Source organism: Chiroxiphia lanceolata, chromosome 5 (genome assembly GCF_009829145.1).
Source record: "Chiroxiphia lanceolata isolate bChiLan1 chromosome 5, bChiLan1.pri, whole genome shotgun sequence".
NCBI lineage: Eukaryota > Metazoa > Chordata > Aves > Passeriformes > Pipridae > Chiroxiphia > Chiroxiphia lanceolata.
In genome coordinates, this window is record NC_045641.1 from 60,535,726 (window position 1) to 60,563,054 (window position 27,329).

Sequence of the window (27,329 nt, forward strand, 5' to 3'; positions counted from 1 at the left end):
TGCAAGTCAAATGTTATTTACTCAGTCTGACTGCAGATTTGTTCAACATAATGAGTAGGTTTCTTCAGTTAAATCTTCTAGCCTGCTGCTTCTATGCAGCAGCCTGTTAAACTGCAAACCCTTCCTTAAAGCCTTAGTCTGATAAAGCATCTCAGGTACTTGCTAGTTAAACTGCTCTTACTCATCCTTCCCAAATCTGAGCTTCTGCCTCCAGGTATTCAAAGCTGCCTCCAACCTAGATGTTGCCACTCCTGTGCAGAGCCCCCCTTTTAGCTAATAGGTCTTGCTTCATTGTCTTCCATCTTCCAGGAACCTCTTGCCATTTATGAACACCTATCAACCTCTTAAAGGCTTATGGCATTTACAATTTGCAATTGAGCACGTTTTTCGTGATGCAGATAGCAGATAAGTATGCTACTGGAGAGCAGGCAGACTCCTCAGTAACACAGTGATTAGCCATTCAAGTCAACTTCTACACTACTCAAAGACAAATGCACACAACACAGCCTGCCTTCAACACTTGTCTTCCATCTCAGATTCCGTATCATCACACCTTCCCTCTCCATACTTCCTCCTTGTATGAAATAATGAGGTTCTCACATACTCACCAACATAGTTCTGCTCTTACTTTTTCTCTTTAGGCTAGACCATTACTGGAGCTGTTGGAGATAAAAACCAGGAAACACTGGTTTTACTTCACCCACTATTGAATTCATTGAACCTCAGCAGTGCTTGTGGTCTCCTACAAAAATATCACCTCAGCTCAGCTCCAGCTCTGAAATGAGGGCAGTACAAACCATCTTCCCATTATCTGCAGTAAGCAGGACTGCAGCTTTCTTACTGCTTTCTCACTGCTGTGCATCAAGTCCAGTTTCAAGTGACAGAGTCCACTGATCAGACACAAGCTGCACTGGCTAAGAGCAGCAGATACTGTGTCCTAAGAGAAATACTTGTTAGCATGGAAGGAACATTTAACAATTCATACAGGCTAGTGAATCAGAAAGCAGGAACAGTTAGTGACTGCCAGGCAAAGAAACCTTCTGGCATCAAAGTACATCCTATATATCCTTTAACTATCAGGAACTGGGAGTCAGTACAAGCCAGCCTAGCAGAGCTCACCCAGCAGTAGATGTACAAGAATTAATTGCTTGATTAGTTACAGTACACGTTGTTGCCTTATTCCTAGGTTATGGAAGTGTCTAAGAGCTGAGATGATTTATCAAATACACTGTCTGACTGTTGTAAGCTATTAATACCAAAAATAAATGTATAAATTCACAGTGAGACATTACAGAAGGGGAGAGTGCTTTTATTTTAAAAGTTATTTCACTTCTACACATCCTTGCCTTGGCAAGAATGTGTGCACAACCTTTTCACTGACCCTAAAACAAAAATGTTTGTTACACATAAGTAGCATGGGCAAAGATTGTCAACATGCCACATCCAGAAAACAATCTGTGTTATTAGAAAAGTGTATCTTGATGGATGTCTAAGAAAGAAAGACACTCCCTGTGGGAAAATCAGCCAACCAGTGTGTAGGAGTCACATAACTTTTGGACAAGAATAATTGTATAATAACTGTTGGAACAGCACAATCTTTATGTTCCAAAATGAACTAGTCATGTGGGTGCCATTGTTTCAGAACTAGGTATGCAGAATCACTGACATTATTTAATGCTTTGTTTGCAAGTGTTATCTTGCTATCATTAAAGAAAACAAACCACAAATGTTTGTGTAGGATCTAGTAACCAGCTCTTGAGGCTAGTCCGGAGCAGTGGGTCACCATTCCCTGGGCAACTTCCCCCAATTTTATTGTTCAGCATAACACTATGGACTATCCCTTGAGTCAGTTGGGATCAGCTGTCCTGGTTGCGTCCCCTCCCAACTTCTTGTGCACCCCCCAGTCAACTAACTCGTGGGGTGATTCGAGAAGCAGAAAAGGCCTTGAGTCAATGTAACCCCTGCTTGCCAGCAACAAGAATATCAATGTGTTACCAACATTATTCTCGTCCTAAACCCAAAACACAGCACTGTACCAGTTATTAAGAAGAAAATTAACTCTATCCCAGCCAAGCCCAGAACATACCCTCTGCCTGTACTCAGTGTCAGACAGCCCCCAAGGATGTCTAGTTTTGTACCCAGGTGCCAGCACAGGCTGCCAGTTGGATCAGATCATGATGATATTGCAGTATACCTTTCCAACCATTTCAACTCTTTAAAATTACTGTTCCAACATGCATTCTGGTACCTTGTTCCTTACTAACTTAATTGTCAGTCATGTTAATACTGAGCAATAACAAAATTTGACAGCATCACTAATAAAATCTAATGGTCTCAAAAACCTTCCTTCTTAAGCACAGCTAGAAGAGGCAGCAAATAGCACAGCAGTTTCTGGGGTCTTGCTTCTAGATCTTCTGGGACCTTCTTCTGGAATCACTGTCAAAGGACCTCTGGGAACCCTTTTGGAAGCCTTTGAGGAGCTTGAGGTTGCCTGCTGCTGTTGGGAACAGAGAGCTGCAGGAGGCCTTGACTTGCAGCAAGGTCTAGCAGGGCTAATGACTCCCCAGCTGTCTTTGATTAAAGGGCCCTTGGAGGTTTAGTTCCAGCTGACACTGACTGGGGAGGGTCTGACACCCTTTCAGGCTGAAGGCTATATAAGAGCTGGGCCTAAAGCACAAAGACTTTGGGGGCGTTTGGTGTGGGAAGGGCTAGTACCTTATCTTGTAACAGCATGTGCTTCCTCAGCAGCGGTCAGGGTGTGCTATAAGCTGCTGTCCTCATCAGCTCTTGGAAAAACTTCCACTGCAATGGTGGAGGTCTCAACCTAAGACAGACCTTCAGAAGAAAGGTGCTGGTCTCCCTTCCTTTAGCCTGAAGGAAGAAGCACACCTTTTGAGATGTTTTATTAAGCAAAGGAGCTACAGGACGAGGTTAGTGTGCTGTGCATCATCAGAGGTTGTGAAAGAGACTGGATCTTCTCTGAGATCCTCTGGCTTTGAGAAACCATGGAGGTATGTACTGAGGGAGGGGCAGGCTGAGTCTATCTATCAAGGGTGGGAAATAAAAACTCTCACGATGGTGAAAGCCTGTGATTCCTGCTGGTAGGAGGAATGATTAGGTACTGCCTGATGATTTGTAACTACAAAATATTTTCAACCCTGTGGTTGTAGAAAAGAGCGTCAAGTGAACCATTTGAGCTGGCTGAGCCTGAGCCTTGCAGGAGTGTAACCTTAGAGAATAACAAATGTAGCTTAAAACTATGTAGCTTGACCTATATAGCTTGTCATTAAAGGTCAGTACTCTCAGCAAGAAAGGAATTTTTTAAGTGACAGAAGGTCTCCATATTTTGAAGCAGAACTGATAAAAGGAACACAGCTATCAGGCCGAGTCAAAACTGGCCTTGTGCTCTGACGCAGTCCAAAGGGCACGAAGATGTGCCAAAGTTCACAAGAGTTCAAGAAAAGGACAACTTAGAAAAGATGAGGCACAGCCACCCAAAGGGACCGTGAACAACCCAAAGATCATGAAGGACCACCCAAAGGGACCACTGATTCAAAATGGGATTTGTATCAAGGGGAGGGACAGGATTAGGTAATGTTTGAATTGTTAATTTGGTAACTGAATAAAGGCAGGAGGCTTTTTAACTCAGGTATGCACAATTTAGAGACAATATTCTCTTGTGCATCCAGCATGCTGAAGTAAAAGAATGTTTTGCTCCCTAAAATGCAAAAAAGGGTTTTAGAGAGTTTCTTTACACCCAGTTTTCAGGCAACAGGAGCAGCAGAAGGAGGCATTAAGGGTTGCTTCTTTGATACTGCCGGCTCTGCTGTAGGGAACAGGCCTGTCTGCTGACCTGTTGACAAGGGGACTTTGCTGCTTTTGAGGGTCTGTGATTTATGATAGCATGAAAAGCCTGCAGAGGCATCTCTGGCTATCTGATTATTGATCCCTGCTGCCTTTTCATGTAATCATCAAATGCTCTCCAACTGCTGGAGAGACCTGGATAGCATCAAGTATGATACAGCTCTGGAGTGATGGCACTCCAGAGTGCATAAGGGCCCATCTGGTGTGTCTTTAGACCTGCTGGTCAACTGTGGAGGTCAATAAAGCTGAGAAGATCCCATCTTGGGGGCAAGAAACTGGAATGGTTTATTGGACTTACAAGTTCATATTTAAAGGGTTTAGGGTCTACATATTCAACAGGGGGTTGTAACTATTACAGTTATTACAATTAGGGGGGTTCAGGGAAGGGGAAAACCGAAGTTAACAAATTTGGGGTCTTACCACATACATCATAGGGGAAAACCCATTTTATCCTAGGGGAATTACATGGGGGGAAGATATTCACATCTCTTGAGACAGGATTATGCAGGGAGGAGCAGATAAAATAGGACATGTGATAACATTATGTAAAAAGTCTCTTCACATCCTGCTGGAGAAGGCAGGTAAATTCAACAGAGATGAGGTCAATGAAAAGGGTTTTTTCCCAGCTTCTGTAGCCCATGGCTTCTGTTTAAACCCAGCAATTTCCTTTTCTGATATCCAAATTTTGGAATCCAACAGTCAACTTGTGGGGTGTTATTTTCTATGAACGTGGTATGCTCTTTGATGAGTAGATGTCACTTGGAAGAACTGGGATACACTGGACTAAGATGGGAGAGCATCTTTGCCAACAGGATGGTCAGTCTGGTAGGAAGAGCTTTAAACTGAGAACAATGGGGAAAGAAAGGATGACAATCAAATGAAGAAGTTGTGGATGAGGTTATCAAGCAAAAGATGAGGGCTTATGCAAACAGAGGGGACTTTATCATCAACTTGAGTGTCACTGAAGTACATGCATATGAGCACAAGATTCAGGAAAGGACTCCCTTGCTTTCTAAAGTCCTCAAGGAGGAGTCTTGGTGTGCCTAGATCTATATCAACCCCAGATGTGATAAGTGTAATTGATTCTATATATAACTTTGTCCTCCAGGATTAAACATGGCAAATGAAATATGTTATTATAAATACAGTATGTGTTTTAATTGTAGTGATTAGAATCAAGCCAGTGATTATTAAAAAGGAAAATATCATAAGTACAATTGTCTACTACACAATATAGATAGTTATAACTAATTACAGTGCGCTACTTATTAAAACAGTAGTTTTAAAGCTGTCTTAATAATTATCAAGTAGCTTGATGTTACTTACCCATACTGATGACTGTGGGTAAATATTTTTTGCTCATACTCAAAGAGTTACCTTGAAGGATGTCCCTACTCAAGGGAGGAATCTCCACACATACTCCTAGAAGTCCTCTCTGCTGGAAAATGGGACCATGCCTTTATAGTACAAAGTCATTTGTTGCCAGTCATGTGTTGCTAGGCTAGCCATTGTCATGTCAACTCAAGAGAACATGTTTTTTTTTAAATAAGATGTTGTTGCTTGTTTGTTTTTCTCATTCTGTAAACATCTGTCTTTCACATCCTTGTCAGTGCCAGTCTTTGTCAGGAAACATCTGTCTTTCATATCCCTGTGATGGGTTTAATTTAGGATTGTTGTTAGGGTTGGTCTCAGCATTCTTCAACACTGAAAAGAGTGGTTTTATTGAAATAGAGTTCAGGATCTTGAAAAGAGGGAAGAAGATGAAAGCCAGAACTATTGTCATGGCCTTCAAGAGGCCAGGCTTCAGCCTTTTCAGGGATCTACTTGGGTGAATCCACTTGATATGATCCTGAAAAGAAGACGGGCCCAGAAGAGCTGGTTGGTTTTTGGGTTTTTTACCCCTCAAAGAATCACTTTCTACAAGCTCAAGAATGGTCCATTCTGTTGTGCAGGAAAACCTGCAAAGATGGCAGGAGGACCTGACTGAACTCAAGAATGCAAAGGAAGCATACAGGAGGTGGACACAAGCACAGGTGACTCAGAAGGAATAGGGCCACTGTCCATGTGTGCAAGGATGGGGGTTAGGAAAGCCAAATCCATCTGGAGTTGAGTCTGGTAAAGAGATGTGAAAAACAAGCAGTGCTTCTGTAATAGAAAACGTGGGCTCACTCCTCAATGAGGCTGGGACGGTGAAGAAGAATGCTGCAGTAGGCCAACACAGAAGGTATTGTAAAGAAGAGACTCATTTCAAGCAGATTTTAGGCAGGATTTAACTAGGTTTTGATTGTAGAGTTGCATGTGTGTTAGCATGAGGAACTGCTGAACTTGAATATACAATGTGTGTTGCCACTAACAATGCAATCTGTGTGTGCTCTTTGTAAGGGCTTGTTCCCACGGGAATGTCTAAAAGTGTAATGTTTCCAGCAAACCTCAGTGTACCCTCTAGAACATTCAGTATTGTACAGTAAGAGACTGATGGATTTGTTTTACTTCGATGAATACTGTAAAGATGTGATGAACAATGAGGCTATTGAATCTCACCACAAAGAATTCTGCGAAGCAGAGACTCTGCCAGAGAGAACTGTCCAGGTCTGCATCCTTGAATGTTTCTCAGCATTGGAAGAGACATGTAAGACTTCCCACTGTAACTTTTAAAAGCACCTTTTTCTCTTAGGCATCTTGTGGGTTTTTTTGGTTTTTTTGGGTTTTTTTGGTGTGTTTTTTTTTTTTTTGAGATATAGCAGAACCAGAACTTCACACTACTAAACAGACATAGAAATGTTGAGGTCCTCAATGCCTTATTTACCTTAGTCTTCATAGAACAGTTCGGATTGAAAAGAACCTTTAAAGGTCATCTAGTTCAACCTCCCTGCAATAACCAGGGACGTGTTCAACTAGATCAGCTTGCTATTGAAACCAATCAGGTTTCTGTCCAGCTCAGTATGGACTGGATAATTGTATAGTGAGGTAGATTGGAAAGAGCCTTGGCTTCTGAGTGCAAAGGATCAGCATCACAAAGACAAGCTGGAGACCAGTCCCTTGTGGTCAATACTAAGGTTATACTACTTAACATCTTCATTACATGAAGATGCATAGTGTATTCTCACAAGTTTGCTGATAATTCAAAACTGAGAATAGTGGTTGATGTACCTCATGTCCCTTTGAACAGAGACATCTGACAGGTTGGGGAAATCAGCAGATAGGAACCTAATGACATTCAGCCAGCTACTGTCCTGCCCCTGGGGAGGAATAACCCCATATACCAGCACAAGCTGAGACCTTAACTCTTTGTGGAGAGTCCATGTTCAAGCACTTCCTGAGTCACTGTTTATAGCCTGGTGTATATCAGTACAGTTTCTCACCATGTTAAGGCTGATGTGACTGAATTCCTTTCTGCAGCTGCCTGCAGTCAAACCAGTGTAAGAGCAGCACTCTTACACTGTCTGCTCCCTGGGATAGCCTGATGCCAGTTGGAGATACAGCCTGTGTGTGTGCTTCCTTCCCCTTAAGGGCAGCTTGTCACAGGTATGTGAAGTTTGGCAGTTCATGAGCTGCTTCAGAAGCAACTCCTGAGGTTAAACAGCTAAAGGCTGTCAGTGGGCTAGTAGTTATTTCCAGCCCAGAAGCTGATGAATAGTACCCTCAGCACTGCCAAACTTGCTGATGGGAGAATGTGGTAAACTGAATATTGTGGAAAAAATAGCAAGAGAATTGGTTGCTCATCAGCCAGGTATGTATGCTGTTTACATTTGTCACACAAGCACACAGAATTTGTCAGGACCACACAGTTTGCTGCAGCTTTATCATGTCCCCTGACCCAAGGAAGGGGATCTTCAGGGAGGCCCGCTAGCATTCTCTGCTCAGCCCAGCACCACCAGCATGGAGGTTTCTGCATTCCCAGTGCTAAAGTGCTGCTCAAGGGAGCTTGGCTTTTTCCTGCATTTTTTTAGGGACAAAGGCTTCTCCAAGGCAGCCAAGGCCAGCCTGCTCCTGTAGTATTCCTGATGCTCAGGCTGCCTGGGGGCATCTTGCTTGTGCTGTCCAGAGGAAAGCCTAAACAAAGCTCAGTCTAATGGCTTTGTGTGCCTCCTGCTCTTGTTACAAAATTCACAACTGGCCCATGATGACTGAATAGCATATTTCATTGTGTGCATGAGATGTCCCAGCCAAACTGGGCACATGCAAGCAATTTTTCTTTGGGGGGTTTTATAGCTTACACTTACAAGGGTACGATATGAATCACCCAATTACCTACTAATGCGTATTTCTAATTATCCAATGACAAAGTATATGTTCTTGCAGCAGCGGCATCCATTGCATCCTTGTGGTTTATCTGTCAGTCCAGATGTTTCAGTTGTTGACTTCAACAAAGTTATCAGGCACCAGCAGCAACCTGTGTCTCTTAGATACGGATCCTTCAGTTAATTTTGTGAGAACAGAGGTATCGTTTTCTTAGTCCGTCACTTGTTCTTTTTTGTAGGGGGTAGGTGAGGGGTCTTGGGTCTGAAGATAGCGATAAAGTCCTAGTCGTGTTGCTGACCTCTGAGAACTGTGTGGTCTCAATTTATGTCACACCATCCAAGCAGAAACGTAAAAAAGAAAAAAAAAAAAAAAGAAAAGCGAGTGAGCGATACAACGAATTTCAGGTAGAAAGACGTGGCAGGCAGCAGGCATTCCTGCTGGTTCCGCACAGCGCCCGAGGCGACCCCGAGGCGGGAGCAGGACTACATCTCCCGTCATGCCGCAGCCCGGCGGGCGCCGCCGCCATCTCGGCACCGGCACCGTTGGGTCGGGGCGGGGTCCCGGCTGCATTCCCCGGTCCCGGCCGCATTCCCCGGTCCCGGCCACGTTCCCCGGTCCCGGCCGCATTCCCGGGTCCGGGCCATGAGCCGCCTCAGCGGCGGCTGGGACGGCGCCGGCGAGGAAGTCCGGCTCCTCCTGGACCTGTGAGTGCCGCCCCGACACCCTCCCGCCGCGCCCGCCTCGGGAGGAGGGCTGGGACTGAGGCACGGGGAGGGGACAGCGTTTGACAGGCCTTTGGCGGCGGCGGTAGAGCGGGTGACAGGGTTTGGCAGAGTTCAGGAGCTGCAGGAGAGGTGACAGGGTTTGGCAGAGGTGATAGGGTTTGGCGGGCTGGCAGGGTAGGTGGCAGGGTTTGTCAGAGGTGAGCAGGAGCTACAGGAGAGGTGACAGGGTTTAGCAGAGGTGAAAGGATGGCAGGGTAGGTGGCAGGGTTTGTCAGAGGTGAGCAGGAGCTACAGGAGAGGTGACAGGGTGACAGGGTTTAGCAGAGGTGAAAGGATGGCAGGGTAAGTGACAGGGTTTGACGGTGTGACAGGGTTTGTCAGAGGTGAGCAGGAGCTGCAGGAGAGGTGACAGGGTTTGGCAGAGGTGACAGGGTTTGGCGGGCTGGCAGGGTAGGTGGCAGGGTTTGGCAGAGGTGAGCAGGAGCTGCAGGAGAGGTGTCAGGGTTTAGCAGAGGTGAAAGGATGGCAGGGTAAGTGACAGTGTTATAAATTTGGACCACAACGCATGAAAGTACCAATTAGAATTTATTAATTACTTGGTTACAGCAAGCAGAATATGAGCAAATGCAGCGCTGGGCGACAGGGGAGTCACCACTCCACCAACTGCCGCGCTAACATGCCGAGCAAGTCTCTATTTATATTCTTTCAGTTCCGTCTTCCGTGATGTGGCAATAGTACTCTGCGCATGCTTGGACTGTTGCTAGGGGGTCTTTTCTGCCTCCGGGTGGTCGTTCAGGCTGAAGTAAGACGTCTTCCTCGGGTGGGTGTCCTTTTTCTGCCCTTTAGCTCTGGCAGCAATCGTCTTCCTTATATGGGCTGTCCTTTTAGTTCTTAGAACATTTGACAATCTTAAGGTATACCTTGTGTAAGCATTTGCACAATTCTTTGTGGCTTAGCATTTGTCTTAGCTTAGTGGTTTAAGCAGAGCATCCTGTTTGATAAACCGTATCACTCATTGCAGTCTGTCTTAGCTTAGCGATTTAAGCAGAACATCCTGTTTGATAAACAATATCACTTATCGCAATTTATCACAACAGGGTTTGGTGGTGTGGCAGGGTAGGTGACAGGGTTTGGCAGAGGTGAGCAGGAGCTACAGGAGAGGTGACATGGTTTGGCAGAGTTCAGGAGCTACAGGAGAGGTGACATGGTTTGGCAGAGTTCAGGAGCTACAGGAGAGGTGACATGGTTTGGCAGAGTTCAGGAGCTACAGGAGAGGTGACATGGTTTGGCAGAGTTCAGGAGCTACAGGAGAAGTGACAAGGCTTGACAGATGTGACAGGGTTTGAGGTGGCAGGGTAGGTGACAGGGTTTGGCAGAAGTGACCATTTGGGAGGAGTTACAGGACAAGTGACAGGGTTTGACAGGACTGGCAGGGTTTGGTGGTGGTGATGAGGTTTGGCAGGTAGGTACCAATATGCTCCTGGACAGATCTGGGTGTGGAGAGATGGTTGAGGATCCCTGGCTTTGCCTGGAACCAGTGAATGCTGTTTTGCTTTGAGATTTTTCTTTATGCCAGATTCCTTTGCGTTTAGGAGGGAGTTAGAGACAGCGTAGGGGTAAAATATATCATTTGACAAATAAAAGAAAAATAGCTGTCAAAGAGTAGAGTTAGTCTAACATTTTTATTCTTAAAAGCACTGAAGATAAGATTATAGTTGCCAGGGTGTAGGCAATGAATGTTTTATAGTTTCCTATAAAGGTAGAATAACAGTGAAAACATAATTTAAATGATTGTTTAAACTGCAGATCAGAAACGTACTCTGCGAATATCAACCAGCTCTTTGAAAAGAATGTGATTTATCTTAATAGTCTTTTCATTCAAGCTGAATTTAATGTTCTGTGGCAAGAGACAGTTAAATGTAACAGGAAAACTTGGCATAGCTCACATCAATTTCCATGTATCTGCATTGGTTTTGGAATATTTTCTGCAAATTTGAACTAAGTAGTTGGTCGATTTACAGGCCTCTTTTCAAACATGGCTGCTTTAGCCATTTAACGTCTTTAAGAGAAAAAAATTAATCTGGAGCTTACATTAAGTTTTTAGATACAACTGTTTTAATGTGCTACAATATATGATGACAGTCTGCCTCCTTCAGGTTGAATTGCCAGAAAAGTTCATTTAACCAGTGGCCAAAATGTAGGTGTCATATCATAAATATGTATTTAGCACATAAATGAAGTGTGTGCCCTTGTGTGACAAAAGACTGCTGCTGCCTATTCACATGACTCGATAGGCATCCATCATAGAAGAGGGAACAGTCACATGGTGGGTGCACAAAAGGCCCCCCAAAAGGCTCAAAGTCTGTTTGACTCACCCTAACCAATGGCAGGATGCTGTTTTGCAGCGAGGAGGTGCCGGTTCATTTGGGATCTCAGTAGGAAAGGCATGGGTTCTCAAGGCTTGTTGACTGCTTTATTGCATAAGGAATAGGAGCACTGGTAAAGGTGACAGCAGTCATATGTCCCTTCTGATGCTGAGGCCCCTGGCTGTCACAGTGTGAGACAACCCCTTCACAGTGATCAGCATGTAGCACAGATCCTGCCTATGAGGAGGTTCACGTTTGTGGTCTTTGGAGCCTTGATAAGATTTTTTTTTTCTTAGAAGTAAACAACTATCCTTCATTTCTGCAGTCAAGTTCGGGAATGTTGCATGTAGATTAGCTGGCTAATCTCAAAACAGAGAATGTGGATGGTGTAATCTACATTTACTGTGTCAGAGCCTGGTACAGGCTTCTCTGTTGGTCAGGGAGCCAAGTTCATCCAGCAGTCACTGAGGTTCTGTGGAGGCATTGCATTTTTGCACACAGGAATGAGTTAAAGGTGGCCCTGGTGCGTGCTTAGGTTTAGAATGTTGCTCATGTTGACATACAGGTCTCTGCAGGCCAGGCCTGGGTAAAACTCTGCCCAGATTCTGCTTGAAATCATGGTCTCCTCCTTGAGTGTCTTCTACAGTGACCTGCTAGAGATGCCCTTAATACACTGTGCTAACTTTAGTGGGTTTTTTTTATGTGCTTCCAGACTGGAAATCTTGTTTCCTTCCAAGTTTAAATCTGTGCTATGCTTCAGATTACAGAGCCTTAATATTTTGACCTCTCTAGAGGTTTTAATTGGTATGAGTTTAATTTGCTGTGATTTGGTGACATTCTGATGCCAGACAAGGTTTTGTTGCAAAACCAGTTGTCTGTAGGGACTCCAGAGCTGTGGTTTTATGCTAAATCAGATTTGATGTAACTCTTGATTGCTGCTGCCTCCTGCACTCAGCCAGTTGTCCTGGCAGCGTTGTTTCTGTGTCCTCACAGCTTTAGTCAAGGGTTTTTTTGCATTCAGATCAGATGCTGAACAGCTCACACTGCAACTGTGAGTTTCAGGGACAGCATGAGAAAGACACAGTAAAAAGTGGTTGGGCAGTCAAGTGGGGTATGGAAAAATAGCCTTTGCAACCTCTGGACTTTACATTTGGTTAGAGTGGGGTGTAGTGACCACATTAATGATAGTTAAGACGATGTATTATGCTGAATGCTTAACCTTAGATCTTAAACCTGGTAACTTCTCTTCATCTGTACTGTAGTGCTTGATACCATAAACAATTTCTATTTGTGATTGGTTACTGATCTTTTTTACACTACTTTATTAATACTGCTACAGTATATTATAATGTAATTATAATATAATTATTGGTCCGTAAGACCACTACTCAAAACTAGTAATTACATAACTTCTTAACAAATGTGATTTAGTGTGTTGTTTCTTGTCTTAATGCCAGTCAGGTGATGGCCATCTGTTGATGCCAGACTGCACTTTAAGCTTCTTACTTAAGCTAGCTCTTAGGCTTATTGTTTAACTAGCAGAACTTACAAGAGAAACTAAAACCAAAACCAAATCTATTAATGTGTGGAGTAGTCCTTTTAATAAGGTCATTATTTTTAAGATCTCCAAACAAAATGCATTTATTAAGGTGCATCTACTGCTTGTCTGCCACTTGATGGCCTTTGCCCCCTGCCCCAAAAGAGTAATTAACACTCCAATGAGAGCATCATATTGAAAATACTTAGAAACAGTCTTTTTTTTCTCCAGCTATATCTTATATTAGCTTCTCTTTCCTGAAGTTATTGCTCCCAAGATGAGAAATCACTAGCTTAGACAGGCAGTCCTAGCTGATGCAGTTTTAAGGCCAGTCTATGTCAAATTTGCAGTTGGTTTACATAATTCTACTTGGCTGAAAACTGACAGTGTAGGAGTTGCAGGGCCTGACAAACCGAGGATGCCTGGCAGCAACACTTGCTGGAGAGGTGGAGAGGGCAGCTGGAGCAGATAAACAGCTTTAGCTGTCATGCTCTTGGGAGGCTGGTGTTACAAATCTCTCAATCCTGGCAGGTGTTTTAGGATGATTTGTTCATGCCCAGATGTGAGATTCGAATGGAGTTTCTACCATCAAGCATCAGACTCTTAGAACACAAATAAAAGATCAGATTTAAAGGTGTTTTAATTAGTTACTACATGGTGAAGAAAGCATGCTGCACATGTAAATCATCACAAGAGTGTGTATTTAGGTATTGTTTAGGATTGCTCCGTGTGTCATTGATATATAGCTCTTGTTTAACAGTGTCAGGCTATTGCAGACTAATGTGTTAGTGATTAATGTCAGTGTCTTGGAAAAGGAATATCCTACAAAGCCATCAGAACATTTGGAGATGGGTATAAAAAAACTGAGAACAGAGGTAGAATAGCAACTTTAAAACAGAGCTTCCTTTTGTGGTCTTTATATGAATATAAATTATCTATTCCTAAAGAATGCAGGCAGATGTATCCATTTTGTTATTTGCCATTAAACCAGTTCAATATTTGTTCTTCTGGTTCATTTTTTCTGATATGTCCCACTCCTAACAACTGTTCTGCTATTCTGTATTGTGTGACATAACTTAATATAAGCTGCACCTTGATGTAAGATAGGCTATTTGTAGAATAATTAGTCATGAGGATCTAATTTCTGTTTTATGTATTTGAAATTAATGCCAAAAACCTCAGAATAGAAGAACTGCTGAGAGACTTTGCACCTTTAAGCAGCAAGGTATTTGGTTTATTGCAATGCTGGGAGCAAGGCAGTTTGCACTGCACAAACTCTCTTGACCCAAAAACGCAAAACAAGCCACTTTATACATTTTAGATACACAGTTACACCTTCTAACACCCGTATTACTAGCTAGGCAGAGTCCAGGCCGAGTCTAGGCAGAGCTTTCAAGAATCTTCTTTTGGTTCAAATTTTAGGTGATCTTCTTGTACTTCGGTCTCCTGGTCGTATACGAGAGTCTTCATCAGCTGAACTTTTCAACTTTCATTGTTAGGTGCCTTAGATTCTTCAAGCTTGCAAAATCCTGACTCTCAGCCTCCTATGTCGACTTTAAATATCTGGTTTACCTGATTTATTACCTGGTGGTCTATTATATACTGCTCCTTCTCATTCTTTCTGTAATGAGACTTTGGTCCGGTAAGCAGGACAGAACAAGACATTAACCAGTGTTCCTACAATGTTCTTCTAGCAAAACAGGCAGAACAAACATTAGGCAATACCTTCTCCTGGCTCAGCAGGGCAAGGTGTTTTACCAACTAAGCCATCATTAACTCCTTTTGTGCTTTTCTCTGCCATCAAAATATAAATATTTGTCCTGTCATAAGGCTTTAAGGTTAAAGATCCTATGCCTTTTTCTGTTCTGTGCCTCTAGACACATTTGGAACAAATGAGTGTGTCATTTAACATTTGATAGACAACTCTGAACTATAAACATCCTGGGTAACAAGTCTGATAATGCAGAACAGGGAAAAAAGCAACTGGGGGCTTTGCAAGAAGGAATGGTCTTTTATCAGGCCATTGCAGGAGTAAAACACCAGTCAGTTCTCCCTGTCCCTGACAAACAGGAATCATGACTTCTTTCATTAAGTTAGACTAGGTCAAAGTTTGTCTGCCAGGTGATTGCATTACAGGCTTTACTTACCAGTCTTAGTTATTGCTGTGTGTATCCAGATCCCATTAAGTCTAGATACCAGCTACAGTAGAGAGAAATACTGTGCAGTTTCAATCACTGGTCTGAGTTTACTTGTAGGGGGAGTCAGTGGAAAACTGTCGATTCTACAAAAGCAAAATGTTTTGTAGGACGGTTGTGTTTTCTTTCAACACTTTGGATAGGATTTAAAAAGAAAAGTTGGCCTAGGGAATGTAATTCAGGTAGCTATGATCAACAGATACTAGAACCTCCAAATCAAAGCATTCCATCATTTCTGTGGACTCAGGTGTCTGAGGGGACAGTGAAGAGTTACTCTTCCTCCCCCATTTCAGCTCCCTCCGTTTCAGTTTTGCTGTATGGTAATGCTTTTTAAACTTTTGGCATTTCCTAAGCAACAAACATTACCTTTTTGGTTATCTCTGAATGTTGATTAGCTTCACTCTAGTTTATGTTCCTCATTTACCCGGGGACTTTGCTCTGAAGGTCGGTATGCTCAGGGTGCTTAGAAGCTATTCCTAAACTCTTCCCAGACTTGCCTCTGGTGTTTCAGTAAGCCTGTGATTGTAATTTAAAGTTGCAGAGGTTGGAACATTAATATTTTATGTATTCTATGATGCATTAAAGTGCTTTAGGAATCCTGAAAAGATAGGGTTGCATGATTAATGTCCCTCTCTGATACTCAATATTGCATAAGTGAATATTCTTCTGTATATTTGACCCTGAAAAGCACGATTTCAGGTGTTCCAGCTGGGCACTATTTCACATATAACTGGATAATATTGATCTTTATTTTATTTTGCTTAAGTGAAGTTTTTAATGTTTTTTCCCAAAAAGCTCTGTTCCATCTAGAGTCTCATAGTGTATTCAGAGCGAAATGATCCCTTTTTCTTGCATTCACACAGATAAAATTGTAGGATTTCAAATACTGTCTTAAAGCATTGCCCAGCATTCTGTGATCCTAGTAGGCCTATTAATATTTATTTCTGCTTAGTCCTTCCTTTTTTGGATGAATACTTAAGCCCTATGTGTCTTCGAGATTTGTTTTGTAATTTCTCCTGCATCAGTATCTCGTTATGGAAACTTTTGTGTAAGTCATGTTTCAGTATCTGGACAAGGGAACAGATTGCTCCGAACAGGGAAGCAATTGTGACCCTAATACAAAAGTTGCCCAAAGGGCAGGGTGTTTATGATGTGTAGAAAATGCAGTATGTGTTGGTATTATTGCTAGTTCAAAATCTCTGTCCTGGTGTGTGTGATAATCAGGTTGTCTCCCTCATGTTGATAAATCATTCTGATGAATAAATACGTGGGGAGGCCTAAAATACTGCTATTAAAAGAAAAGGAACTGGCTATACTGATTTAAACTAGTCGGTGTTTCTGATTGTGTGAGGATTTCAATAAGCTGTGTGAGATCCTTCCTCCTAATCCTAGGGCAGCTTAATTTCTTGAAGAACCATTGCTGGTGATGCTTTTTGTAATACCTTGTAAGGTTCACTATCCTCTATATATTAAATTTTCTGTGTGTCCACTTGTTACTTTACGTAACTAATCTACTTTCTAGGACTATGAGCCTGTTGATTTCAGATTTTCTGGACCCTGTTGTGACAGAAAATTTTCTGCCTCAAGTGGTACGATCAGATCTAGTTTTAAGCACAAAGATAAAAGTGTTGAGCACAGGGTTACACAGCACAATTCATATTAAAAGAGTACTACAAACTAAACAGTGCACAAAATACTACACTGAAAATATCTCATTGTTTTTATCTGAGATGAAAGAGAGGTGTCCCTTCCCTGGATCTAGCTATCCCAACTAAAGATTTTAGTTCTTACTTAATGGAGTTTAGCTGCTGAAAAGGCTTTTCTTAAAGCTGGTGAATCTACTACCAGCAAACTCATTTGGTAAGTGGGGCTGGTGACTGCAGTGAAAGAGGCTAATCTTTGCCTGCAGGTGCTTGGGGAACACTTTCACAGAAGGATCAGCTGATTGACCCTGAAGGGCAACAGCTGAATTGGTGGTAGCATGGAACAGCTGGAACTGATAAGGTCTGTGATTTGGTGCAACATTGGGGAACCAGCTGGCTTGCACTGGACAAACTAGCTCTGAAGTTCTCAGTGAAAAGCCAGGTAATTTATACAGTTTTTGTGAGAGGTTACAACATCTTTGCAAACGTATTCATTTGATTTTGACATCTAATTATATTCATAATGGGCAAGACTTTTGGGTGGTCATTTCTGGTTTCCGTTCTTCAGCCTCACTTTGGGGGTCACTCACTCTTCTTCCTCTCTTGAACTTTTCAATTTTTTCTGTTCATAGACCTAGTTTTCTGGGGCTTGCAAAACCTCTTGACTCATGGCCTTCTTATCTCCTTCAGATGTCCACCTTAGCTTTATTTATGACTGCTAAGTTACTTAAAGTACATTCCTACTATCTCTTACTTCAGCAGAGAAGAACAAGCTATCTCTGTTATATTTCAGCATAAGCAGAACCCCTACCAGAGCATGGTACCAACTCTGTCCTAGTTAATACTTTAAAACCTTACTCTGTTTCAGCACCACAGCTGGATGCAGAAGATGACATTTCATGGCTTGCTTTTTCTAATTCTGAGTGCCTCTTTTTGACTGTACTGTAACTTTCTTTTATTTCAGATGCCTTCAGTGTTTGACAAAGAACCTTTCCAGATATGCTGCGGATATTAAGTCACTGCCACCCAACATAAAGGATAAACTGATTAAATTAATGAGTAGGCAAGGGCAAATAACTGATTCAAATATCAGTGAGGTAAGTACTCAAAACTATACTGTTTGTGATAGTTAATAGACAAGGATGAGCTGGACTAAAACTGTTTACATGAGATAAATTGAAAACCTTCTTACTCTGTCCATGTCCTTACAGTTTTATTTCTTAAACTTCATGATGTTAATAGTCCTGTATTAGTAGTAATAAGATTATGTTTTAGTAAAAAGTAAATTAAAAATGTTCTCCCTTCAGTGATAATTGACTTTTGTGTAATCAGGTGACATATAGTATCCCTTCTCAGTATGGGAAAGTAACCTGTATTGCACACCAGTCTCTGTTCCTGAATGCAGTATGTTTCAAGAAGCTTATGCATAATTTAGTAATGAAAGGATTTGAGGAACTTGTTAGAATTCTCTTAGGTTCTATTGGCGTTAAGCACACGATCCCCATATAATTTATTGAACTTTTGATTCTTTGAAATATGAACATGCTAAGGCTAGAAATTGACAGTTCAAATTCTCTCGTCCTTTCTGCTTACTGATGTGTGCCAGTGTTTCAAAATGAAACCAGTTAATGACTTTCCTTCAGCTGTAAATTCAGGGGCACATCTGTTTCCTATCTATCTACTGTTATCTTACTCAGCCTCAAAGGGAGGTGTGAAAATTGAGGAAAACTAAAGGTTGGCTTTGGTGAAGTAGAGAATGAATGACTCCCTGTTCATTCCTGCTTTGACCTGTAATTCAGAAGAGACAATTATTATCAGTTTCTCAGAGTCAGGATAGTGAAGCCAAGGCTAGAGGCAGAAGCAGAAGTACTGTGGAAAATGTACAAACAAAAAATTTTATCTTTATAATGTTCCATTTTTTTTGATATTCTGCCCTTTGCTTCTCATTTAGACTTCTCTGCATCTAATAGTTCTAATAGACACATAAAGGCTTATAGCATTTGGGGAGGAAAAGCTGTCAAAGCTGTCTGAGGTCTGCCATTCGTTTTGCTGAAAGGTTGCAGTTGGAATCTGCTAGAAGTTTTTGTTTATTTGACCTTGTTAGTAAATATTTTAGCATCTTATATTTGTGAAACAGAAAACCAGTATTCCTTGTAATATCTTTATGGTACTGTGTTATAGTGAACCTGAGGAAGGAATAGACCTTTAACAAGCCTGTCAGCTATGCGGTTGTCTTTGCTTGTGTGTGGAAATTTATGCTTTTTTCCCTGGGAGTTAAAGAAGGGAATAACAAGCTGAAGGGAGTATATGGCTATCATTACTAAAATCTGAGGCCTTCCATTGCTTTGGGTCTAACTTTTCATAAACGTCCTCTTGGGGAAGATTTCACAAAAACTCTGTCCTGTGGTCTTGTGAGAGTAAAAGCCTATTTAATGAGGATTTGGTACCTCCTCATGGTATGATAATGAGGTTGGTTGTTTATGAGCAAAAGAGTGTCTGTAGGTGAGAAAAATACTCTGGGATATCTTTCAAATATCACTGTTATCTGTTCTGGAGATTTAAGTTCTGATGATAATCAGTGTTTTCTTGCACTGCAGATTTCTGCCACCAAACTTGTGCTAGTAAATATGAGCGTATTGTCCCTGGTAAACATCTGTGCTGGTAGAAGCACTACTGGCAGCAATTGTACCATCAAGATATTATTTCCACTGTTTAAGTATCAGTATTAATGTGTTCCTACTCTGTATGTCACAGAAGCTGACCATTCATGCTGTAGGACATGAACTATTGCAGCAAATAGACCATATTTTCCCCAGAGCTTTTAGTTCCTAGGACTGGTAACCCCGTCCTCTAGTGAAAAGTTCTATGTGGTTTCTTATGTTACAAGTTTTTGAGATTAAAATGTGCATGTTTGATGGCATAGCAGAGTGTGAGTGCAATGGTAGGTTTTCATTACAGGTACTGCACCCTGCTGTCGAGTCTCTAGACCTCCGAGACTGTGATATTTCAGATAATGCATTGCTGCAGCTTTATAACTGCAAGCAGCTGAAAAAAATCAACTTGAATTCTTGCAAGGAAAACAGATTTGGAATCACTTCAGAAGGTATGTTGTCTGTGCACAGATAACTGGGATCTTATTTCTGGTTTGTTTTTCTTGTTAGATTGTAATGAATTGCAAAAAAAATCCAGGGTAAATATTGCTTTAGAAAATCCCCAATGCCACAGCAACGCTAATTAAAAGTCTCTTCTTCGGTGTAAATTACAGGCCTAGAGCACTGATTATCTTACGAGAGAGCTATCAGGTTACTCTCATGCTAAGTTTCTGGTTTAACTATGCTACGTGGATCCTATTTTCCACTTTATCTTAATTATTCCTTCCTCAAAACTTGTCCCAGAGCCTTTGGACTCAGCATGGCGGTGATGCTAAAAAAGGAGTACCTCTTTCTATTGCTCTGTTTACTTTGGCAGGTGTCATAGCACTGGCCTTATCCTGCCCTTACCTGCAAGAAGCATCTTTTAAAAGGTGCTGTGATATAACTGACAGTGGAATTCTTGCTCTTGCACTCAACTGCCAATTCCTACAAATAGTGAACTTGGGCAGCTGTTCAGGCATCATGGATGCATCTCTGCAGGCACTAGGAGAAAACTGCAAATTTCTGCACAGTGTGGACTTTTCATCTACCCAGGTAACTGTGGTGGCAATTGGCCAATTGACTGTTGTTTGTTTATTTTTTAGGATTGTCATGATAAAATTGAAAGGGGATCTTTTTAGCTCTATTCTTCACAAGATTTAGGACCACAGTTTACTTCCAATTTCCTCCTCTCAAGGAAAAGGAAAGGTATATTTTGCGTCTTGGTAACCAGAAAAATATACATTTTGGTATTACAGCACGTATTGTGAACCAAAGATAAAGTTTTGTTAGACTCTACTTGATATTGGAGGGTTGGGGCTTTATTTTCGGTATCTTTATTTAGTGCGTTCATTTTCAAGTTATAATGTCATCCAAAATACTTAATTTAAAGAAAGTGGACTCTTGGACTGATTATTGTCTGCTTTCAGTTAGGACAAACTGACATGAATAATGATAACAGTATAAGCCCCTAGTAAAAGTAAACACTCCATGATTAGGTCTAGTTCAAAAGTGATTGTGCTTTCTGAATGGCTTGTCAGAGTTATGTTATGGAGTCAACACTGAAAGAATGATATTTGAAATGTCAGAAATGGCAGGCAAGGGGATTTAAAAACAGTATTTATCATGAGAAGAGGGAAATCAGCTGCAAAAGCAATATTGTAACATAGAGTGAGATAATGAGCCAGGGAAAGGATTTTTTGCAGGAAGTGTAGTTCAGTTGAGGGTGATGGTGAATAATTATGTTGCATGTGAGTCCAGTACTGAGCATTTGTAACGGTGTCAGATCTGGAAAACACATATCAGGTTCTTATTTTAGATGATCTTCTTCTTTCAATTTTTCTAGAAGTAGGGTATCAAAGGAATTTTAATATTTCATTTGGTAGTTTTAATCTTTATTATTTAACTCTTACTTCTTCAAACTTAATTACTTCTTTATTTCCTTACCTCTCTCTCCCTTTATAGGAAATAGCTAAGTTTCCCTGTATATGTTTGAAATGAGATGAAAGCTGCTTGAGTAACTAATTGTTTCCACATTTTTTTTACCTTTCTGCAGTGATTACCTTTTTTTTTCCAACCCAAGAAACTTCCTTCAATTCCTTTGAGAACGTTTGCCGTCCTGAAAACAGGAGAAAAATTGGTCTAGGTAGAGCAGAAATGCTTTAAACCTTATAAAGGAAAAGGGCTGTGCTCTGACCATAACAGTGTACCCACTGTTAAATGAGACAGGGAAGCTGCAGAAGTAGCAGTTACACAGTTGGAAACATCCCTGTAGAAAGCCAGGCAGGATCACATGGCAGGAAAATGAAACAGCTTTTAAGAAAATGAAAAAAAAAAAAAACAAACCCTTGGATAATCTTCTCTACAGGCTTAGTTGGGAAGAAAATACTCTAATGTTAAGCGTATTCATTGATTGCAGGGAGGGGATAAATTAATATAATTTTCCCACCCAAATAGCTGTGTTGGAAAAAATTGAGCTTTAATCCATTGTGGTTTTTTCCAGGTAACAGATGATGGCGTTGTAGCACTAGTGAGTGGAACATGTTCGAAGAATTTAAAGGTAATTTACTTAATCTAGTAACAAGTGGATGAACAAAAACAAATACCTGCATTTTAAAATTATTGTTATCAGCATTACTTCTGAGGGATGGTTTTCACAGACAGACTTGTTTTGCCTTTGTTTATGTATACACTTGCCATGATCTTGATTGTGAACTGTATATTTTCTGTATCACTATAGCAGTGCCCCAGACCAGTGTTTTTTGATAACCTCAGTCTTTTCAAAATGTTTCCTTCTGTTGACTATAACAAGCTTATTTTAACTGACAGTGTTGGAGAGATCTATATAATAAATGCAAATGAATGCTTAACTTTTACTCTTGATTTCTCTGGAGTTATTTCTTGATTCTGTTGAACACAGAGGCAGAATTTGTAATGTGGAAAACTTCACGAGTTGAAGAAATCAATTAGCACCTCTGCATGGGTAAATGTAACTCTCACAGTCTCTGCAGTTTTAATAAGGCAAAATTTAAGTTTTGTGTGGGATGACAATTTAAAAAAAAAGTTGTGTTCTCTCAGCATAAACTTCTAAAACAGTTTCTGTTTTACTAGCAGTAAGAAAAAGAAATCTAGTAGAGGATATGAAATTATTTGCTGCAATCTCTTCTGTGTAACTCTTCTTCTTTTCTGTGTCACAGTCTTCATAACCTCTGTTTCATATCATCAAAGTGCAGATATATAGTCAGTGGTGTAATGTCAGGTAGACAGTGAAAAAAGAAGAGTCTTAAAATTCTCAAACTGTAACAAACAGGTAGATTTATAAATACTTCTACTTCATTCAGAGGGAGATTCCACATTTCACTTAATAAAACAAACCGAAAATTATACATATATCAGCTCTTGTGTATATTGCTTCTCTGAGTACAGATCTTGTTTTATGTGTCATCATTCAGTACAAAGTTGCATTTATTACAAAAGGTCTCTTTCATTTCTCTGCTCTTTAAAGATCCTTAGAGTTTTTTATTGGAAAGTCTTTTTCCAATTTATTTTTTTTAATTTTTACCCCTGAATTCCCAAAGTACGTTTTACCAAGATTTTCACTAGATTTGATAGTTTCTTTTCTACATTTCTTCTTTTATGTTATATTTAGTGATACATAAGGCAATTCAGAGGAGGAAAAAAAGGTTGGTAATAATCTGTAAATTTATTGTGATTTTCTTTTTCTAGCACATACAAGAGGTAATAGTTATACAACTCCAGAGAAAGGTTTTAGTCTAGTCTTGAAGAAGCTTTTAGACTTCTTTTAGGAACCATGTAGATAGATATTAGAAACTTCACCAGAGACTCATGAATCCTGCCTGTTTTGGAAAACATCAGAATTCAGTTTGGGTCCTGGACAACAAACTGCTAGGATAGCGTGTGTCATAGGAAAAGTGATGGGACTCAAACACCATGGAATGTCATTGAAGAGTTTTCTCAGTTGTCTTGAATGATATGTGCATATTGGGAAAACTCCAATATAAGTTTTCAGTTTTGACTCTTCACAGAAAAGCTGTTTTGTTTTTCCTGAGGGTATTTTCCCGGTCCATGTAAGACCACATACAGGGGCAGTGCACAGAGGAGTGTGGGTGGGGGATCTCTGAAACTGCTTGGGCAAAGGAAAGGTCTGCCTTTCCTTTCCTAAAACTACGGGTGCTGTGACAGGCTTTTGTTGCTGCTCTTTTCATACCAGGAGATCCACATGGAGCGCTGTGTGAACCTGACTGACGTCGCCGTGGAAGCCGTCCTTAACTGTTGTCCGAAGATACACATTTTTCTGTTCCATGGATGCCCACTGATAACAGGTAGGTCAAATCATGCAGGGAGTGAGAAGAGTAATTTCTTGCTGATAGTACTTTCTTGCTCTCTGGAAGAGCACACTATATGTTGTAAATAGTCCCCCCAAAAAATAACAACTTAGTAGATAAAATAGTCATACGCTGAGATTTTTCAAAGCAGGGTGAGAGTTTTGCTTTGAAATATGGCAACCTTCAGAGAGGGATTTTTTTGTTGTTGTTTTGAATGTTAGATTTTTTTTTTTATGTCCCTTTTTGCACCTTCAGCATGCTGATGAAGATCCAAAGACTTCAGAAAAATGTTAGCATCTTAAATCCCTACTCTATTCCAAAAGCATGGAACAGCACCCGTTCAAGAAACAGTGGAATGGAGTAGGATAGCCCATGGGTTTTTTAAGTCCTGTTGGTTGGTGATGCTTTATAGTTAGGTGATTGGAGAAAGAACCAAGTTGTTTTGGATTACTACAGGTGTATCTGAAGTGTGATATTGTAACAGCAAAATAAGCATAAATGCAGGTGTATAATTGAATTACTTTGCTGTGTTGTGTAGCTTATTTCTGAACACCACCTGTATATGTTCTGAATCAATAACAAGAAGTTCCTTTGTGCTTTTGCAGATCGTTCCCGAGATGTTTTAGAGGAGCTCATCATATCAAACAAAATCAAGCAAGTCACATGGACTGTTTACTGATTATTTATCCTGTAGGAATGAGTGTCAAGTTTACAGATGGGAGAGCCCTTTCAGCAAGCAAGCACCTTGGAGAACCAGCTGGTGACTTTTGTACCACCAGATTGTGTCCCTCCGGGTTCCCACTGGAGGTCTCTGTTGCTATTCCAGTCCTTGCCTGTGAGTCTGGGCTTCCCCATTGTCTCTGCTTGGAGCCCTGTCTGTCTTGCATCGCTGATGATACTTCATTAAGAGGAAAGTTAAACTGTAATTAACACTACACTGAGCCATAGCTCAGCCTCCTTGAAGTATCAGGCTTGGCTGCTCTTTGGCATCCTTTAGCAATTTAGCTACATGTACAGACCCACTTTAAGTAACTCTGAGTTTGTAGGCTGGGAAGGTACTTGCAACTAAAAAGTACCAAGCCTAAACACATCACTGACACTCACACAGAAGTGTCTGTAAAGTTGGCAGTTAAATCTGACAAAAGTCATCAGACAGGTGAATGGAGGTGGCATTAAGAGCAATACAAATGTATTTTTAGTAGTAACAAACAATCTCCTTTCACCATGTACTTCTGCTAGATCTGGAATGAAAAATGCAGGTACCTTTCTTCTGATGTTACTGATGCTGCAGATTTCTGGTTTTATTTACCATCAAATACTTGCTGGATTTTTACATATCCAAAGCTACAGTCTGTAAATGTGTGAACATAAACTTGCTTTGGAATTGTTATGGTGACTTTACAAATTTCAGAGTAGTAGCTATGACTAGTAAAAGAGTTTTGTATATGGGCAAATACTTAATTTGCTCTGGCTTTTGCCTATGTTTCTACATGAAAATCCTTTTAGGGAACAAAACATTGGTACTCATAAGCATAGCTGTGAGTGAAATAGGACCAAATTTTGTGTCTGAGTATATAAATCTCAGGATGGTGGAGTTCAGTAGAGTATGTGTTCTGCTGTATGCGGTTTATTATATATCCAGGGACCCCCAGAAGCTGAAAATAACAATAAATGTATTGTTTAATTATAGTCATATTAAAGAAAAAATTTTTGAATTGTAGAATGAGTTTATTACATGATGGAGCAGTGGTCTCATCACAGTTACAAGTCATGTTCATTGGCTTTCTTGAACCAGCATAATCTCTCATGAGAATTCTATGATTTCTGCATTAAACTTCTTAAAATGCTAGCAATTTTAGCATTGTACAGGGCATGGAGCACACTAGGTTGATACTCTGTATGTGGAAGTAGAAGGGTTTGGCTAGGGTGGTCTTAGATGAATCTGAGGACATTTGGAAACTTATGAGTTTAGGCAACTATAATGAATATGTTTACTTTACAATTTAACACCTGTCATAGCCACACTTATTTTAAGTGTTGCAGAAATAAACCAGTCTTCTACTAATCTATTCAAAGGTCAAGTCAAATTGCATGCAAGATACATGTTGCAGCCAATATTAAAGGATATTATGATATCTGACAAGGATCTCATTCTTGTGTTGATTATATGGTTCATGAAAGAGCAAATCTATTTAGAAAAGTTGTTCAAGTGTAACTAAAAGCATAATTTTCCATCTCCAGTGCCTAAATCCCTTACTCTTGTTGCTTGGAGTACCAGGGCTCAGCCCAGTGATGAGTGTGTTCCTGTGATCCCTGTAGGTACAGCTGCACCAGCACAAACCATTCTTGCAAACAGGAGTTGATTTTTCTACGTTATCCACAAGCATCTGAAAGCTGTAACTGCAGCAGATCCTTGCACTGGATAGATTAATAACCTAATCTCCCAAGTTTTATTCCTGTCCCTGGTATCAATCAGGGCCCATCATTCCTTTGAACTCTTGGACATGAGTTGGCAATAAATTTGTTTTCCACTATTTTTGATATTGATCCATCTAGCTGATTAGGCAGCAGCAATGAGAGGCTCGGTAATTGTGTCCAATGGGTAAAGCATTCCTGGTTTCAGGAAGGTTGTCGCAAAAAGACTAAGTAGAATTGAAAATTAACCGAAGAAGGGAGGAGCCTTGGGAGGTTTCAAGTATAACTTCCTGCCCAAAGTAGGGCCAGCTCAAAGCTCAGACCAGCTTAGTCCATGCTTTATCCAGCCAAGTCTTGAAAAACTGAAGATACAGAGCCTTCACAACCTTTTGAGGCAACTTGTTCCACTGCTTGACTGTATTAATGCTGGAAATTTTTTTCCTTCTGTTCTGTTTGACCCTATTTTGTGTCAACACCCTTTCTCTCGCTGGTAGAGCATGGCTGTCATCCTGATGGCCTCCTCATAGGTGTGGTCAGGCTGCTCAGATGTTCCTTGAAGCCCTGTCTTTTCCAAGCTGAACAAGCCCAGTTCCCTCACTCTGTTGCTATCATGTAACAATTTGTGTTACATTACAAGGTGGTGGCCACCAGACTCCCAAGTGCTACATCCAGAAAGTAAGTTACAAATTAAGCTTATGTACAGCAGCGAGAGGTGGAAGACCACCAAACTCTGTAACAGCAAAGGACACTTAAAAAAAAATTGTCTGTGGGATAATACTACTGCTAACCTCACTGGCAAAGTTGTCCTTTTCCCCCTTGCTAATGTAACCTTGGATTTCTCATGTTGTCATGTCGAAGGCAAATGCAGCCTATAGGGTGTCCTTAAATGCACATGAACATTTACCATCTTCCCCTACAGCCTCTTCTAAATGTGTAACTTAGTGCTTAAAAAAATCTGTACAACAGGGCAACGCGTTAACACCACGTTTTTAGGTTTGAAAGTTTAATGGAAGTCACTTTAAATCCTTCCCCAGTAGGACTTTTACATGTTTATTACTTGCATAACTCTACTGGAGTATTTTTTGATTCAGGTTAAATCACAGTAATTTTCAACAAATGTTGGCAAGCACTGGGTGAAGTGGGAGAAGAACATCATGTATGTGCTTACCACTTCCTATTTTTGTATTGTTTGGATATTGTTACTGTTGCAAAATGTTGGGTGAGCACTGCAGAATATTCACATATTGTTCAGGTGATTAAAGTTTGTAAGACATCTGTTTGGATAGTTCTAGAAACTTGTTAAATTACATAACCATGTACATCTGACTGTGCTCTTAAGCCTCCTGCTTCATAAATACCATGGTTT

At 40.8% G+C, this 27,329-nt stretch overlaps 1 protein-coding gene and 1 long non-coding RNA gene across 8 annotated transcripts; one reads left to right on the top strand and one right to left on the bottom strand.

Moving 5' to 3' along the window:
- The first annotated feature begins 2,685 nt into the window (after window positions 1-2,685).
- On the top strand, window positions 2,686-27,289 carry AMN1 (antagonist of mitotic exit network 1 homolog). 7 transcript variants are annotated; one of them, XM_032687596.1, is made up of 8 exons: window positions 8,626-8,706; window positions 8,745-8,810; window positions 17,537-17,669; window positions 19,531-19,675; window positions 20,041-20,258; window positions 21,706-21,762; window positions 23,434-23,545; window positions 24,154-27,289. In XM_032687596.1, the coding sequence occupies exons 2-8, from the start codon at window positions 8,749-8,751 to the stop codon at window positions 24,225-24,227; spliced, it is 801 nt and encodes a 266-aa protein (XP_032543487.1). In that variant the 5' UTR covers window positions 8,626-8,706; window positions 8,745-8,748; the 3' UTR covers window positions 24,228-27,289. The 7 variants fall into 7 exon arrangements, with proteins under 7 accessions (XP_032543490.1, XP_032543491.1, XP_032543487.1 ...); XM_032687597.1 differs by having other exon boundaries at window positions 8,632-8,687; XM_032687599.1 differs by lacking the exons at window positions 8,626-8,706; window positions 8,745-8,810 and adding an exon at window positions 2,686-3,011.
- Window positions 8,341-11,536, bottom strand: LOC116786708. Its single transcript, XR_004357045.1, has 2 exons — window positions 11,207-11,536; window positions 8,341-8,413 (listed from the first exon to the last, which is right to left on the bottom strand). It is a non-coding gene; the product is annotated as an uncharacterized LOC116786708 (long non-coding RNA).
- Window positions 27,290-27,329: the final 40 nt, after the last annotated feature.

Excerpts from the sequence above, each read along its gene's own strand:
- AMN1 (XM_032687596.1), top strand. The coding sequence starts at position 8,749 with ATGAGCCGCCTCAGCGGCGGCTGGGACGGCGCCGGCGAGGAAGTCCGG. Across the intron at positions 8,811-17,536 it reads GTCCGGCTCCTCCTGGACCT|ATGCCTTCAGTGTTTGACAA; the intron begins GTGAGTGCCGCC and ends CTTTTATTTCAG. Across the intron at positions 20,259-21,705 it reads TGGACTTTTCATCTACCCAG|GTAACAGATGATGGCGTTGT; the intron begins GTAACTGTGGTG and ends GGTTTTTTCCAG.